Source organism: Ranitomeya variabilis, chromosome 1 (genome assembly GCF_051348905.1).
Source record: "Ranitomeya variabilis isolate aRanVar5 chromosome 1, aRanVar5.hap1, whole genome shotgun sequence".
Classification (NCBI taxonomy): Eukaryota; Metazoa; Chordata; class Amphibia; order Anura; family Dendrobatidae; genus Ranitomeya; species Ranitomeya variabilis.
Window position 1 is genome coordinate 390,841,986 of NC_135232.1, and position 14,910 is coordinate 390,856,895.

At 45.6% G+C, this 14,910-nt stretch overlaps 1 protein-coding gene across 1 annotated transcript in view; it reads right to left on the reverse strand.

The window, feature by feature from the left end:
• The window catches only part of LOC143761175 (tight junction protein 2-like), a 72,271-nt gene extending 58,820 nt beyond the window's left edge, over positions 1-13,451 (reverse strand). Inside the window, exon 1 of the mRNA XM_077249085.1 lies at positions 13,061-13,451. Within this exon, the coding sequence (XP_077105200.1) occupies positions 13,061-13,084 (24 nt within the window). The 5' untranslated portion in view covers positions 13,085-13,451. The remainder of the gene's footprint in view (positions 1-13,060) is intronic.
• Between the last annotated feature and the right edge of the window lie 1,459 nt (positions 13,452-14,910).

Sequence of the window (14,910 nt, forward strand, 5' to 3'; positions counted from 1 at the left end):
AGTTCAAACAGGTGCATTACTACAAGTAATGAGTAGAGTACAGAGGAACCTCTTCAAGAAGAAGTTACAGGTCTGTGAGAGCCAGAAATCTTGCATGTTTTTAGGTGACCAAATACTCATCTTCCACCATAATTTGCAGAATAAATCTTGCCAAATCAGGCAAGGTGATTTTCTGGATGTTTTCTCATTTTGACTCTCATAGTTGTGATCTACCTATGATGTCAATTACAGGCGTGAGAGAAGAACTTCCACAATTGGTCGCTGACTAAATACTTTTTTTCCCCCACTGTCTATCGGTTTAAAATCAAGGCGCCTGGGAACTCGCACACGCGAACATATTCATGACATCATGGCTGCAGAGACAGACTTCACGCAGCTCAAAACATTACCCCGCCATTTTAGACTATTCCACAAATATAACTCCAAGTTCCTCTCGGTTAAAGGCATTGAACATGTCCAGTGTGGCATCAGGGGAGGTGATATCAAATGCCCAGACAGAATGCAAATGGATTACCATACTGGGCATAATAGTACCCAATGGCCTTCTCCTCCTTCGTATAAGATCCCAAATATACTAAACAAGATCTTTTAGATTGTGATATACCATTCTCTTTCCAAGTCCTATCCATCTCCTGTTTCGGCCATTGTAATTATATGTCCTTCTAAGTTTCATTTGATTTTAATTATTTGTTTTGTTCATTCTTCATTTAGTTTTATTTCTCTGGCTATACGTGGTTATAGTATATCTAAGGAATGAGGGCTAATCGGTGGAACACCCCCTTCTACTACTTTTTGGAATTGTTCACAAGAAAAGATGATAATGAGGATATCTCTATCAACCTCTATTTATACAAACGATAAGGACAATTTACAACAGTGACTGGATATCCTTTCCTCCACATTTGTGGTATGATGCTGCAAGCAGGTGCTGAGATGCAGTATGCAGGGATTGCAGAGCAGTACGGTATAACAATACTATTTATTCTTTTAACAGTAAAAGTTAAAGTAATCTCCTCTCAGCGAGTTGATAGGCAGTAGCAAAGAGCTATTGGAACAAAAAGGGTTAAATGAAATGAGCAAAACGAGTGCGACAGTCTAAGTTTCAAACAACACTTATCGTAGCTCCTTAGTCCATAGTCCGATGGGAGTAGTAGTACCGGCAATGGCCGGTGTAGGGTCCTCAGATGGGGTCCAAATTAACAATCCGACTTCTGGCGGTCTCCGGTTTTACCTGCTGAGCCCCTAGTCCATAAGACCGCGCAATCAAAATGGGAAAAGCTTAGGAAGTCTCTGTACCGACTGTGGGATGATGCATCCTGGCCAGCAAAGGAAACAGCACTTCAATGTCCTGTAACTGGCCCACGCTTCTCTGCACGCACCCGATCTTATGTTTAGCCGGGCGCTCAGCATTTCCCACACTTCCTGTCCCACTGGCGTTACCCGGAGGCGTCGGCTGCCGTACGTCGCAGCGCCGGGGCTTGGGATGCGGAGTGTGCTTCTCACCCCACTGCGCGCTCCCTGACGGCGGGAAACTGATCTCTTGATTCGAGCGCCTTTTCTCTGTTTCTGGCTTAAACACGATCCCTCTTCCCGGGTCATGTGACCTGTTCTGGTTCCTTTTTTCCCCCCGGGCAACATGGGACGCAGCCTCGACAGTTACGAACCCAGCTCAGCGCAGGTACCCGCAAGCCCGGTCTTCCTCCTCACAATGCGAATATGTAAAATATGTTTGTTATGTCACACCTTTTTATGTAATTTTCAATCCTTAATTGGAGTTATGCATCCAGGTTCATAATGGTCTTTTCCCCTTTATTCTTATTTTTATCCTTTTATCTTATTTTCATATCACTATTAGTCAATATGCACTGTCGCTTTCTCATTTATATCTTCCCAGATCAAATTCTGAAATAATAATCATCTTTATTTTTATATAGCGCTAACATATTCCGCAGCGCTTTACAGTTTTGCATACAATATGTCAATGAATTTGTAGTATTTGCAACTCTATAATTTGTTAAAAATGCTAATTTTATATCATAAGGCACTTGTGGCACTTTAATAAATCACATACACACGTATTATGTCACTATTGACCACATAATTTATATAGGTACTCTTACAAGACAATTGTCTACATATTCGTATCTTCTTCACATGCACATGCGTGGTCTCTCTGGTTTTCTTACACTTTCCTTGGCGTTCAGTCGGCGTTTGAGTGGAGTGTGGCCTGGTGCCGGCTGCCCCACTTGACTGTGATGAAGGGGAGAATGAGATACAAGGACCTGGGACGTGCATGTGCGCATGAACAAAACATCCCATTGGCTGCGGTCTGGTCATGTGACCAGAACAGCCCCTCATTTATATCGGACAGATGACACACTGAGGCCACGCCCCCTGAAGAAGAGACATTCATGCGAAACGTGCATCGGGGAATGTGGTCACAGTCTTGGCAGGATCCCTCACTAAATGGGTAATTAACCTTTTATTTTCACCAATTAAGTCTGTATGTACAATGCACACCAGAAATCCTATGTCAACCCACAGTAGATTTTGCATAACAGCATTTCTATTTAGATTGTTCACTTGCCATGTTTAGGTATAGAGTACTACAATCAAATATAGGAACCCTTTTGTGCTGTTATCTGCTGAGGAACTCTTTGTTTTGATACAACAAACTGGAGATTCGCATTATAACTATATAATCCTGACCATAGCCTCCGGCCACTGCGTTTCCTTCACCTTTTGATCAAAACCTTGTGTACCCACATAAAATTTTATAGTGTGAGTGTGTGTTTTCTTTTTGTACCAATAAATTCTTTAAATTGTTATGTAAAATGACTCAGATCCTTATTTTTAAATAATCTAGCGCAAGAGTCAATAACTTGAGGGGTACATTGTCAGCTTTACAACTGGCACTTTTTATCTTATCCAATGTTTGATACATGCAGCCTGTGGTTTGGATTGCATGAGTCAGATGACAGGTTTACTTTACTTAGATGATGCATTCAGCACTGATAGTGGCATCCAGTAAATTAAACAGGTAGAACCAGAGTCCTCTGATCCCAGCCAATAAAACAGTGGCAGCTGGCATTTGTAACCAATGGTGCAGGTAGAGTTCTCATGCCCGACATCAGTTTAGCACTAGAGATGGGCGAACCCAAACAGTAAACTTCAGCATCTGTACCGAACACCTACTGTTCGGGCACGGACACTGAACACAGACTTCAACAGAAAGTCCATGATACTGTTCGGGTTCAGCTGCCCGAACACGGGGTGTTTGTCACGCTGTCACGTGCATGACAGTGTGGCAAACACCACTTCTGATCAGCGGTGAAATCATCCCCGCTGGTCAGAGAGCCGCAGTTCCAAAAGACAGCATGAGCGCTCAGCTGTGATTGAAGGTATAAAGTTTACCTCCAGTCACTGTTCCCATCATTTGATGCCTGCTGCCGCTAATAACAGTAAGAGCAGGAGCGACTGAAGGAAGTATTCATTAGCCGACTCCTGCGCTGTAAATATATAATTTAAAAAAACAGCGTGAGGCCCACCCCTATTTTTGACAACCAGCCTTGCTAAAGCAGACAGCTGGGGGCTAGTATTCTCAGGCTGGTAAGGGGCCATAGATATTGGCCCACAGCCTAAAAATAGCAGCCAGCAGCCGCCCAGAAAAGGCACATCTATTAGATGCGCCAATTCTGGTGCTTTGCCCGGCTCTTCCCACTTGCTCTGTTCATATTTGTGGGGTTGATATCACCTTTGTATTGTAAGGTGACATCAAGCCCTCGGCTTAGTAATGGAGTCAAAATAAAGTCTCTTATTAGAAATAAAACAAAACCACACCTTTACTTTTTTATTTAAAAATAACAAACACAGTTATACTCCCCTAATGCCTAATTCCACCGAAGCCCTGGTTCCCCTGTAATAAAAAAAATAAAATAAAAAATCCCTCACCTCTCTGTTGTTCTGTCCCACGCCGTAATCCATGTCTGGGGGATAAACGGTTTTCAACCTGGTCGGTGCTAAGATGCGACCGTCCAGGCTGAGAACCACTGGTGACTGAACTGCTGCATGTGCAGCGTCAGTGACCGGGGGTGACGTCATCGAGGGCTGAACTGCTGTGACCTCTGTGAGATCCACACTAGCACTGTCAGAAAAACAGATAAAATACTGACTAAATGCCCAAAGTGTGCACACTGCCTAAGAGGAGCAAAGTACTACAAGAGGCTATAGAGAAGAATGATATCCTGTAGGATAGGGCTGTATTCAAAAGAGGCTTAGATTCGTGTTGTACTACAGATGCTGACAGAGTATAGAGGAGGCTGAGAGGAGTGATATATTGCAGGATGGAACTGTAGAGGGCACCTCTTGCCCTTACAAGGCCCAATTATGTGGACAAAAGATGGCAGACATAATAGTGAAGATAGTACTTATGAGGCATACATATAAGCGTTAGGAAAAAAAAATATTTGCGCTGCCTGGTTCCAAATCCAACTCAGTTTTCTGTACCAGCCAGACAAGGTTTGCCAACTTGACTTCTCTTTTCTGGACAGCTTGTCAAAAAATTATGGACAGACTTTTTTAAGGTTACATTGGAAAACTATAATAAATCATTATAAGTGATACATGTCCACAGCCCATAATTCTGATCTGAAGACATTAGCTGTATTCACTGAGAACTGCAAAAATGACAATTACAGTCAAAAATCTGTATACGGTAAGTTTCTTCCAACTTCCCCAAAAAATGAAGGACGCCTTAATTTTTTTTTTTTTTAAGAACAGGGCAAAAAAGGGACCTATTTTGTGGACTGTCGGCAACCCAGTTTCTCGTGAGCCTCTGAAAAAATGGACACCACAGCAAAGTAGCACAAATGGAGTTTTATGAACCCAGGATTTCAGACCAAAGCCATCAACACAGTGTGTACGGTACTTAGCATGAATTACTATGGGTCCACTCCAATTGGCTCCAATCCACAGCAGAGGTCATATCCAGCTAATATTAAAGATGCAGAGTGCAAGCCAAGTAGACCACCAGTCCAAATATCTCTCCTCTGTACACCAAACATATAAACAGTGCTCCATTTACCTGAAAGAAGCTGTAAAATCGTCCATTTTTAATAGCATAGTTGACCACTATATGTCATACTAAAGAAAGTACAGTGAGATGATACAACATTGTTACCGAACTACGGGGACAATTCAAACTTTTATGCCGATGCAAGGTTGTGCAGAAAATGTGACTTCTGGCATCTTCATGCCATTCTCGGCTCAACTCCGACAAAGTTCACAGAGTTGGGCAGGTTGGGGTGTGGCGGCCCCCACTTGTCAAATTCGTGACGAGCAGAGGCATTAAAAATATGACAAATCTTACTCTAGCAGGGTTAAGAGCAGCCTATGGAACGGATTCCATACGCACGAGCACTAAAACCCAGTCCACAGATTGCATCTTCATGCAGTCTTTTTGTACCAAAACCTAGAAAACGCATAATAAAAAATAAAAATTGGAACCTTCACATTGGTTGGTTGGCGGGCAAATCTCATACAAATGCAGATGGGAAAATTCATATTGGAAACTAACTGGCATTTTAAACAATGGCGCAGTGCGGTCATGACCAGTGTCCACTATACCTCTAAGGCAGCTTTCAGATCTCCTTTATGTCATGGGCTGATCACAGGTGTCAATGCATGGACTGTATGAGAGTCTCTTGATCCCAACTTGACAGCTTCGTAGACATGGGAGGTGGTCAAGTTTAGGTCAAGACACCCATTTCCGGTCTGTGTATCACAATCTATGCTCAGACCATGATGATGGGGGTAAGAACTCGGCAGATGGCTGTGATCACGCTGTGGTTGAAAACACACTGTTTCTCTGCACAATCTCTTTATCTTGAAAGGAAACAACAATTCACCTGAAAAACTAATTCAGATGCAAAAGTCTTGCCGGGGAAACTTCCATTTCCTTGACAGATTAAGCAATTGTGCAGGGCAACACTGGAAAGGCCGCAGCAGAGGATTACGGTTCTCAGCCCCCAGAAGTCAAGCACTGTGCTGATGCACTGACATACAGTGCATGGGATTCAGCTGTGTAGGTTCTGCCCCACCCATAGAAAGCCGTATTCAGCATCTGTGGAGCCAAATACGGATTTAGGCTACAGTCACACTGTCAGTATTTCACATCAGTAGTTGTAAGCCAAAACCAGGAGTGGGGTGGAAAACCCAAAAGTTGTGCACGTGTTATTATTATACTTTCCCTCTGATTGTTCCTCGCCTGGTTTTGGCTTACAGATACTGTTGTAAAATACTGACCAAATACTGATAGTGTGACTGTAGCCTTACCCTGAAAACGAGAAAACTGGTTAAGAAACATTACAGGGGAATGTCTTTTGGAAGGTTTTCTTTCATTTATAAAGGTATATTTGAAAGTTTATTAAAATTGATTTCTCTACATTATTAATCAGAAACTAAGTCGACAGTTACGCTTTAAACTTTTGCTGTTTCTGGGTGGTCCTCTCAGCGACTGACAGTTGTCTATGCATAAAAGGCTGTTAGTTACTGATTCGTCCAGTGGGCAGTCCTAAAAGTCCCAGGAAGAACAGATATTTTAATGATTAAAACACATTATTTTGAATCTTTTCTCACAAAACTATCAATCCACTCATGTCCCCCTGGCTCTAGAACACGATGTCTGCGTACAGCATTTTCATGGTGACGGGTTCCCTTTAATGTGACAAATTTATTCGTCCCTGTAAGCCTTCAATTTCATAAGCAACTATTATGGCTTGCTCCATCCGGGATCACAAGTAAAGAGCTTTTCTCTGCTAAAACGCATTGCATACATGAAATTCCACTTGTCAGTCACCTTCATGCCATGTCCATGTGGTCTTAAAGGAATCACTAAGCATAATATCAGTGCAGTCTTGTAATCTTTGCATGTTTTATGTTTCTTTAGTTAGCATATCTTATTTTAGTTATCTATTACCAAATTTGATGTACCCACACGTCTTTTTTAACGGTTCCAACATGGTGTGACATCACATGTGAATATACCCTTAGGGTCTCATGGGGAAGAGACGTATGAACAGCTGGTGCCGTCTGATCCTAGTCAATAACCTCATTATCTAGTGATGCTGCAGCAGAAGCCCTGAAAAGGCATAATTTATAAGGTGATAAGGAGCGATAACATTAGCAAGTTCATCCAAGAGTTACATGGTGACACGGAGTCAGGGTAAAATTGTGAAGAAACCAACATTTCCCATAGAAACCCAGCTACTGCTCTCAGGGGGCCAAACACAGGAGTTGGCTGTCAATTAAAAACACTGTGTAGCCAGAACGGATTACTGTCAAATGCACGTGTCAAAAATGACCCTGAATATGGCGCTTATTATTTACATTGGACTATACAGAAGTTTCTCTCATGGGGTCTCTTGTAAAAATAACTATTGCATGTTCCACAATATGTCATATTACAACAAAATGTTAGTCCTGCTGACGGTTGCTACCAAGCGTAGAATCAGATTTCTCTCCCAAGGGACAATAAGATAATGAGGGCGAGTTCATATACAATTTCAGCTCTCTACGCCTACAATACTGGAAGTGCGAGACACCCTTCATGATGGACATCAGTAGTGTCAGAGGAACCCCAATGACTATGTTAGGCGCACAGGATGGGTTTCTGGCAAGTACGCTCAATAACACCTAGAAAAAAAAAATGCTAAAAAAAAAAAAAAAAAAAAATTAACAAGCACTGCAAGGTAAAAGCGACTTGCTGTTCACATGATCAGTCTTTTAATCCATTACTGTTTCATGTTTGTAAAGATGCAAAGCAGTTACAAGAAGTGACAACCAGTCTTCAGGTGGTTTGCTATTTAACGGCTACAAAAAAAAGGAAAGCGAAAAAACATCTGAGTTTTCCTGAAGAGTCTCCTGCTTGCCAAGAGGTTATGTGCACATACCCTTACGATCATACATGGCACAAAGCACTAGAAGACTTTTTTTTTTTTTTTTTTTTTTAGGACTGTCAGTAGGATCAACCATCCTAAGCCAGTTATATTGGCACTAGATGGTGGCCCGATTCTAACGCATCGGGTATTCTAGAATATGTATGTATATAGCAGCCACATAGTATATATCACAGGCCACGTAGTATATAGGAGCCATGTAGTATATAGCAGACAAATAGTACGTGGCCTGTGCTGTATACTATGTGGCTGCTATATATATACATACATACATACATACATATTGTAGAAGACCCGATGCGTTAATACAGGCCACGCAGTATATAACACAGCCCAAACAGTATATAGCAGCCACGCAGTATATAACACTGGCCACGCAGTATATAACACTGGCCACGCAGTATATAACACTGGCCACGCAGTATATAACACTGGCCACGCAGTATATAACACTGGCCACGCAGTATATAACACTGGCCACGCAATTTATAGCACAGCCCACGCAGTACAAAACAAAGCTCACATAGTATCTAACACTGGCCACGTAGTATATAGCAGCCACGCGGTATATAACACAGCTCACGTAGTATACAGCAGTGTGGGCACCATATCCCTGTTTAAAAAAATAATTAAAATAAAAAATAGTTATATACTCACCCGCCGGGATCCAGGGAAGCTCTGGCGATGCGCGCGTGGCTGCCGCCATCTTCCGTTTCCAACGCGGTCCGTTACCACTGGCATTAACCCCGTGTTTGTGATGAGGGGAGTATGGAGAGGGCGCCGGGTACTGACTGCAGGGGAGTAGGGAGGGACTAATCGGACTATGGCTGATTGGTCGCGGCAGCCATGACAGGCAGCTGGCGAGACCAATCAGAGACGCGGGATTTCCGTGACGGACGTTGCCGACAGAAAGATGGAAGTACCCCTTAGACAATTATATATATAGATGTAGTTTATAGCAAGTTGAATAAAATGATGCCTTAATCCAGAGAAATCCATGTTTTTCTTATACGTAAATGAGCTGTTAAGATCAATGGGCAGCACATAAATCTCCCAAAAGATCTGCTCCCAGAACTTATTTTAAACAATAGGAAGCAGTACCATTGTGATATGTAATGGCTGACAGGTTGCTCTCATAATCATACACAGCTCTGAAGTGACATCAGAACAAAGAACAGCAGAACTGAAATTTGTTGCATTGCAAACATTTAGGCTGTGTGCACACGTTCAGGATTTTTCGCGCTTTTCCGCTATAAAACCCGATAACAAAACGCTTACATTAAAGGGCCACTGTCACCCCCTCCAGCCGTTATAAACTAAAAGAGCCACCTTGTGCAGCAGTAATGCTGCATTCTAACAAGGTGGCTCTTTTAGTTTTTGATTCAGTTATTCCCTCAATAAAGCGTTTTAAAATTTGCCCTAAATACCTGTCCTTAGACCTGGAGGCGGTCCGAAGCCTCCTCTGTGAATCTCCCAACGGCCGTCACTCTTCTCTTCTGGGGATGTGGTGCGACCACCCTGTTGCTGAATCCCGCCCCGCACTGTGTTATTCATTATGCACAGTGCGGGGCTGGTATTCCTGGGCACTGCGCTGTTCAGACGCTCCCCCGGTCCCCCGCCTTCCAGCGTTGCCGGAATATACAGGTTTCCTTGCCAGCGTTTGGAATGAAGCAGCCGCAAATAACAACGCTGGAAGGCGGGGGAGCTGGGGAGCGTCTGAACAGCGCAGTGCGCATGCCCAGGAACCCCATAATGAATAACACAGTGCGGGGCGGGGATTCAGCAACAGGGTGGCCGCACTGCCGGCACAGGCGCAGTCAGGCACCCTGCATCTGAGCTATGACGGACAATGAAGACTGCGCCTGTCCCAGGCAGGCACGCACAGCGCAGGCGCCGGATTTAAGAAAAACAGCGTGCAGGGGGCGGCGACCACATCCCCAGAAGAGATGAGTGACGGCCGTTGGGAGATTCACAGAGGTATTTAGGGCAAATTTTAAAACGCTTTATTGAGGGAATAACTGAATCAAAAACTAAAAGAGCCACCTTGTTAGATTGCAGCATTACTGCTGCACAGGGTGGCTCTTTTAGTTTATAACGGCTGGAGGGGGTGACAGTGGCCCTTTAAGCATCCTATTATTAGAATGCAATCCGCAATTTTTGTGCACATGTTGCTTTTTTTATGCAAAAAAACGCAGCATGTTCATTAATTTTGCGGATTTTTCGCATTTTTGCCGCTATATTATTGAATTTAGGAAGCTCCGGAAAAAAACATGAAAAATCCGCAAAACAACTTGCAAAAAACGCATGCAGATTTCCTTCAGAAAAAGTCCGGTTTTGTTCAGGAAATTTCGGCAAAGAATCCTGACGTGCACATAGCATTACAGTTGTCCTCTCGCGGTGCTGTCAGGTCTGCTATACTGACCTTACTGAGTGCCTCTGTGTGGGGAGAGGTATGTAAGCTTAAGGGCATGTGCACAGGAAGAAAGGAGCTCTGCGGATTTTTCCGCAGCGGATGTTAGAAATCCGCATGTAAAAGGTACTGCGTTTTACCTGCGGATTTACCGTGGTTTTTATGAGGAATTTGTGCGATTCCACCTGCGGTTTTTCACCTGCAGAGTCCTATTATGGAGCAGGTGTAAACCGCTGCGGAATCTGCACAAAGAATTGACATGCTGCGTAATGTAGCCCGCAGCGTTTCCGTACATATTTTTCCACAGCATGTGCACTGCGGATTGCGTTTCCCATAGGTTTACATGGTACTGTAAACATGCTAACACAACTTCGATCCGCCACTAGGCAGCCGAAAAGTACGAAGAGATCCAAACTCATGATAAAACAAGGCTTTATTAGTGGAAAAACATATCCATTGCCATAGTGCACAAGCACCTTAATAAGAGGTGGGAAGCCACCACATACATTATGCTAAAAAGCACATCCTGCAGTATAGAACAGAGTAGCGCTGTATATATCTAAGGTATATAGCACTGACTATTGCCTAAGCATATATAGTGCAACCAATATAGCATAAACACCAATCATATGTCAGCAGTCACCATATCTACCTGTAGCAGGTTCAGCGTCCCACCTTCCACTCTATATCTCCCTGAATAGTACCATCCCTTTTGACAGCATTATTGTGCCGGGCAGTGCGCATGCGCCCCTCACCGTCCCATTCACTTCAGAATGCGCTCCATACTGGATAGCTTGCGGTCCAGCAAGCGTTCCACTGAGCGCAAGTCCGGAAGTGACTTGCTATCTGGGACTAGGGAAGAAGAGACGCATGCGCCGGTAAATGCCTGCAGTTACCTAGCAACTCTCCCGATCACGTGTTCTTGTATTCCGGAGCTTATTGGAGCCAATGCACGATAAAACCCCTGCACTCCCCTTCCCCAGACACGCCCCCGGAAGAAGCTATCTGCGAAACGCGCGTTGGGGTGAGGTGGGACGCCGAACCTGCTACAGGTAGATATGGTGACTGCTGACATATGATTGGTGTTTATGCTATATTGGTTGCACTATATATGCTTAGGCAATAGTCAGTGCTATATACCTTAGATATATACAGCGCTACTCTGTTCTATACTGCAGGATGTGCTTTTTAGCATAATGTATGTGGTGGCTTCCCACCTCTTATTAAGGTGCTTGTGCACTATGGCAATGGATATGTTTTTCCACTAATAAAGCCTTGTTTTATCATGAGTTTGGATCTCTTCGTACTTTTCGGCTGCCTAGTGGCGGATCGAAGTTGTGTTAGCATGTGTTCTGGAAGTGCCAATTATATAGTGAGGACAATCGTTGAAAATGGTACTGTAAACGCATGGAAAGCTGCTGCGGACCTGCAGCTCCGCAGCAAAATCCACAACGTGTGCACATAGCTTAAGTAGTAGGAGAGAACAACTGCAGATGTGTTTGTAATGAGAAGAAAGTTAATTTCTGCTGTACTGTTAGCTGTAATCACACACAGCTCTGCAGTGAGATCAAGAGAGCAGTGTGTCAGTCATTACATGTCTCACACCAGTAACACTCTTATTTACAAAAAGTTCTGGAGGCAGTTCTCGGGGAGATCCTTGCCCTGCTCTTAGATCTTAACGGTTCATTTGCATATGAAAAACAACCTGGATTTCTCTAGAATAAGACACTAGATTGAGATATCAAGGTATCATTGTTTTCAGCTTCCTATGACCTACATATAGACAGCTTGGGTGATTTTGGGGGTGACAGATTCCCTTAAAGGGAATCTATCACCCCAAAAATCGTATATGAGCTAAGCCCACCGGCATCAGGGGCTTATCTACAGCGTTCTGGAATGCTGTAGATAGCCCCCGATGTAACCTGAAAGAGGAGAAAGAGGTTAGAATATACCGGGCGAGGATAATATAACCTGCTATTCTTACCTTTCAGGTTACTTTGTTGGATTTCCTGTCACTTGGTGCAAGTCGCACGCACAGATGTTTTTTGGGGTTCTCCATTTACCCCTAATCAAAGAGGTCCAAGAAGATACGCATTTCTAGAGGAAACCGCTCGACAAAACATTCCTTTTATGATACTTTATCATTTTCCATGAAGCATAGTTGCAGTCTTGTCTTGTTACTTGATGTATCAAATTTGCACCTCAAGCGAGTGACAGGCACCCCTCCCCCTCCCTAGGTGCTATTAAAAAAAATGTTGAAAGTTTTTTTTTAGAGGATCAACGTGAAAATGACTGTGTGCCCATAAGCCAGCAGGTCCCATGTATGCCCCGGCCGCACAGCAGGCATATGCCCACCCATGGCAGAGGCGCTGGGCTTCACCACAGATGCGGGCAGCAGCAGGTCACAGACTCATTTATATAACACCTCAAACTTTCAGGAAAGAAATATTTACAAACAAACAGACTCGACTATTCGCCAAGCTCTTCTGGTGGCTCCGGGCGGCCACATCTGGGCAGCGCCAGGAGTCCTGGGCAGAACTTCTCCCCTCATGGACAGGCTGACAAGCCCTTCGTGCACCAGAGCAGCCTGTGACCTCCAGCTGTGGAGCGGAGAGAACTTCCCAGCCGGCCAGGTGGTCGCACAGCGGGAGAGGACAAGCAGAGAGCGAACACTGGGGACCCACATTCCCCTTACCTGGTACTGAGGTCTGACAGCCATTTTAGAAGCAGGGAATCAGGCGGGGGCTCGGGAAATTCCAGGTCCTCCCTCCGTGTCCAGCACCTGTGTACAGGGAAGAGGACTGAGACCGCGGCACAAGGGTGTGGAGAGGAAGCGCCGCGCTGATCCTATGGAAGGCAGGCAGCCCGTGCTCCTGAGAGGCGCTTCCGCCCACCTGCCCTGCCCAGCTCCCCGCAGGTCTGACGTGCTCACCTCAGCTGCAATATGATCGGAGTCACAGCCTCACTCACTCCCAGACAGCAACTGAGGGAAGCCAGCAAAGTGCGAGGAGGAGGAGGGACGTGTGCTGCTCCACAGAGCAAGGGGGGAACAGCCCACAAGTGTCCACACAGAGCAAGGGGTAAACAGCCCACAAGTGTCCACACCGAGCAAAGGGGAAACAGCCCACAAGTGTCCACACAGAGCAAAGGGGAAACAGCCCACAAGTGTCCACACAGAGCAAAGGGGAAACACCCCACAAGTGTCCACACAGAGCAAGGGGGAAACAGCCCACAAGTGTCCACACAGAGCAAGGGGGAAACAGCCCACAAGTGTCCACACAGAGCAAGGGGGAAACAGCCCACAAGTGTCCACACAGAGCAAAGGGGAAACAGCCCACAAGTGTCCACACAGAGCAAGGGGGAAACAGCCCACAAGTGTCCACACAGAGCAAGGGGGAAACAGCCCACAAGTGTCCACACAGAGCAAGGGGGAAACAGCCCACAAGTGTCCACACAGAGCAAGGGGGAAACAGCCCACAAGGCTCCACACAGAGCAAAGGGGAAACAGCCCACAAGTGTCCACACAGAGCAAGGGGGAAACAGCCCACAAGTGTCCACACAGAGCAAGGGGGAAACAGCCCACAAGTGTCCACACAGAGCAAAGGGGAAACAGCCCACAAGGCTCCACACAGAGCAAAGGGGAAACAGCCCACAAGTGTCCACACAGAGCAAGGGGGAAACAGCCCACAAGTGTCCACACAGAGCAAAGGGGAAACAGCCCACAAGGCTCCACACAAAGCAAAGGGGAAACAGCCCACAAGTGTCCACACAGAGCAAGGGGGAAACAGCCCACAAGTGTCCACACAGAGCAAGGGGGAAAACAGCCCACAAGTCTCCACGCCTCACACAGAGCAAAGGGGGAAACAGCCCACAAGTGTCCACACAGAGCAAAGGGGAAACAGCCCACAAGGCTCCACACAGAGCAAAGGGGAAACAGCCCACAAGTGTCCACACAGAGCAAGGGGGAAACAGCCCACAAGTGTCCACACAGAGCAAGGGGGAAACAGCCCACAAGTGTCCACACAGAGCAAGGGGGAAAACAGCCCACAAGTGTCCACACAGAGCAAAGGGGAAACAGCCCACAAGTGTCCACACAGAGCAAGGGGGAAACAGCCCACAAGTGTCCACACAGAGCAAGGGGGAAACATCCCACAAGTGTCCACACCGAGCAAAGGGGAAACAGCCCACAAGTGTCCACACAGAGCAAAAGGGAAACAGCCCACAAGTGTCCACACAGAGCAAAGGGGAAACAGCCCACAAGTGTCCACACAGAGCAAAGGGGAAACAGCCCACAAGTGTCCACACAGAGCAAAGGGGAAACAGCCCACAAGTGTCCACACAGAGCAAAGGGGAAACAGCCCACAAGTGTCCACACCGAGCAAAGGGGAAACAGCCCACAAGTGTCCACACAGAGCAAAGGGGAAACAGCCCACAAGTGTCCACACAGAGCAAGGGGGAAACAGCCCACAAGTGTCCACACAGAGCAAGGGGGAAACAGCCCACAAGTGTCCACACCGAGCAAAGGGGAAACAGCCCACAAGTGTC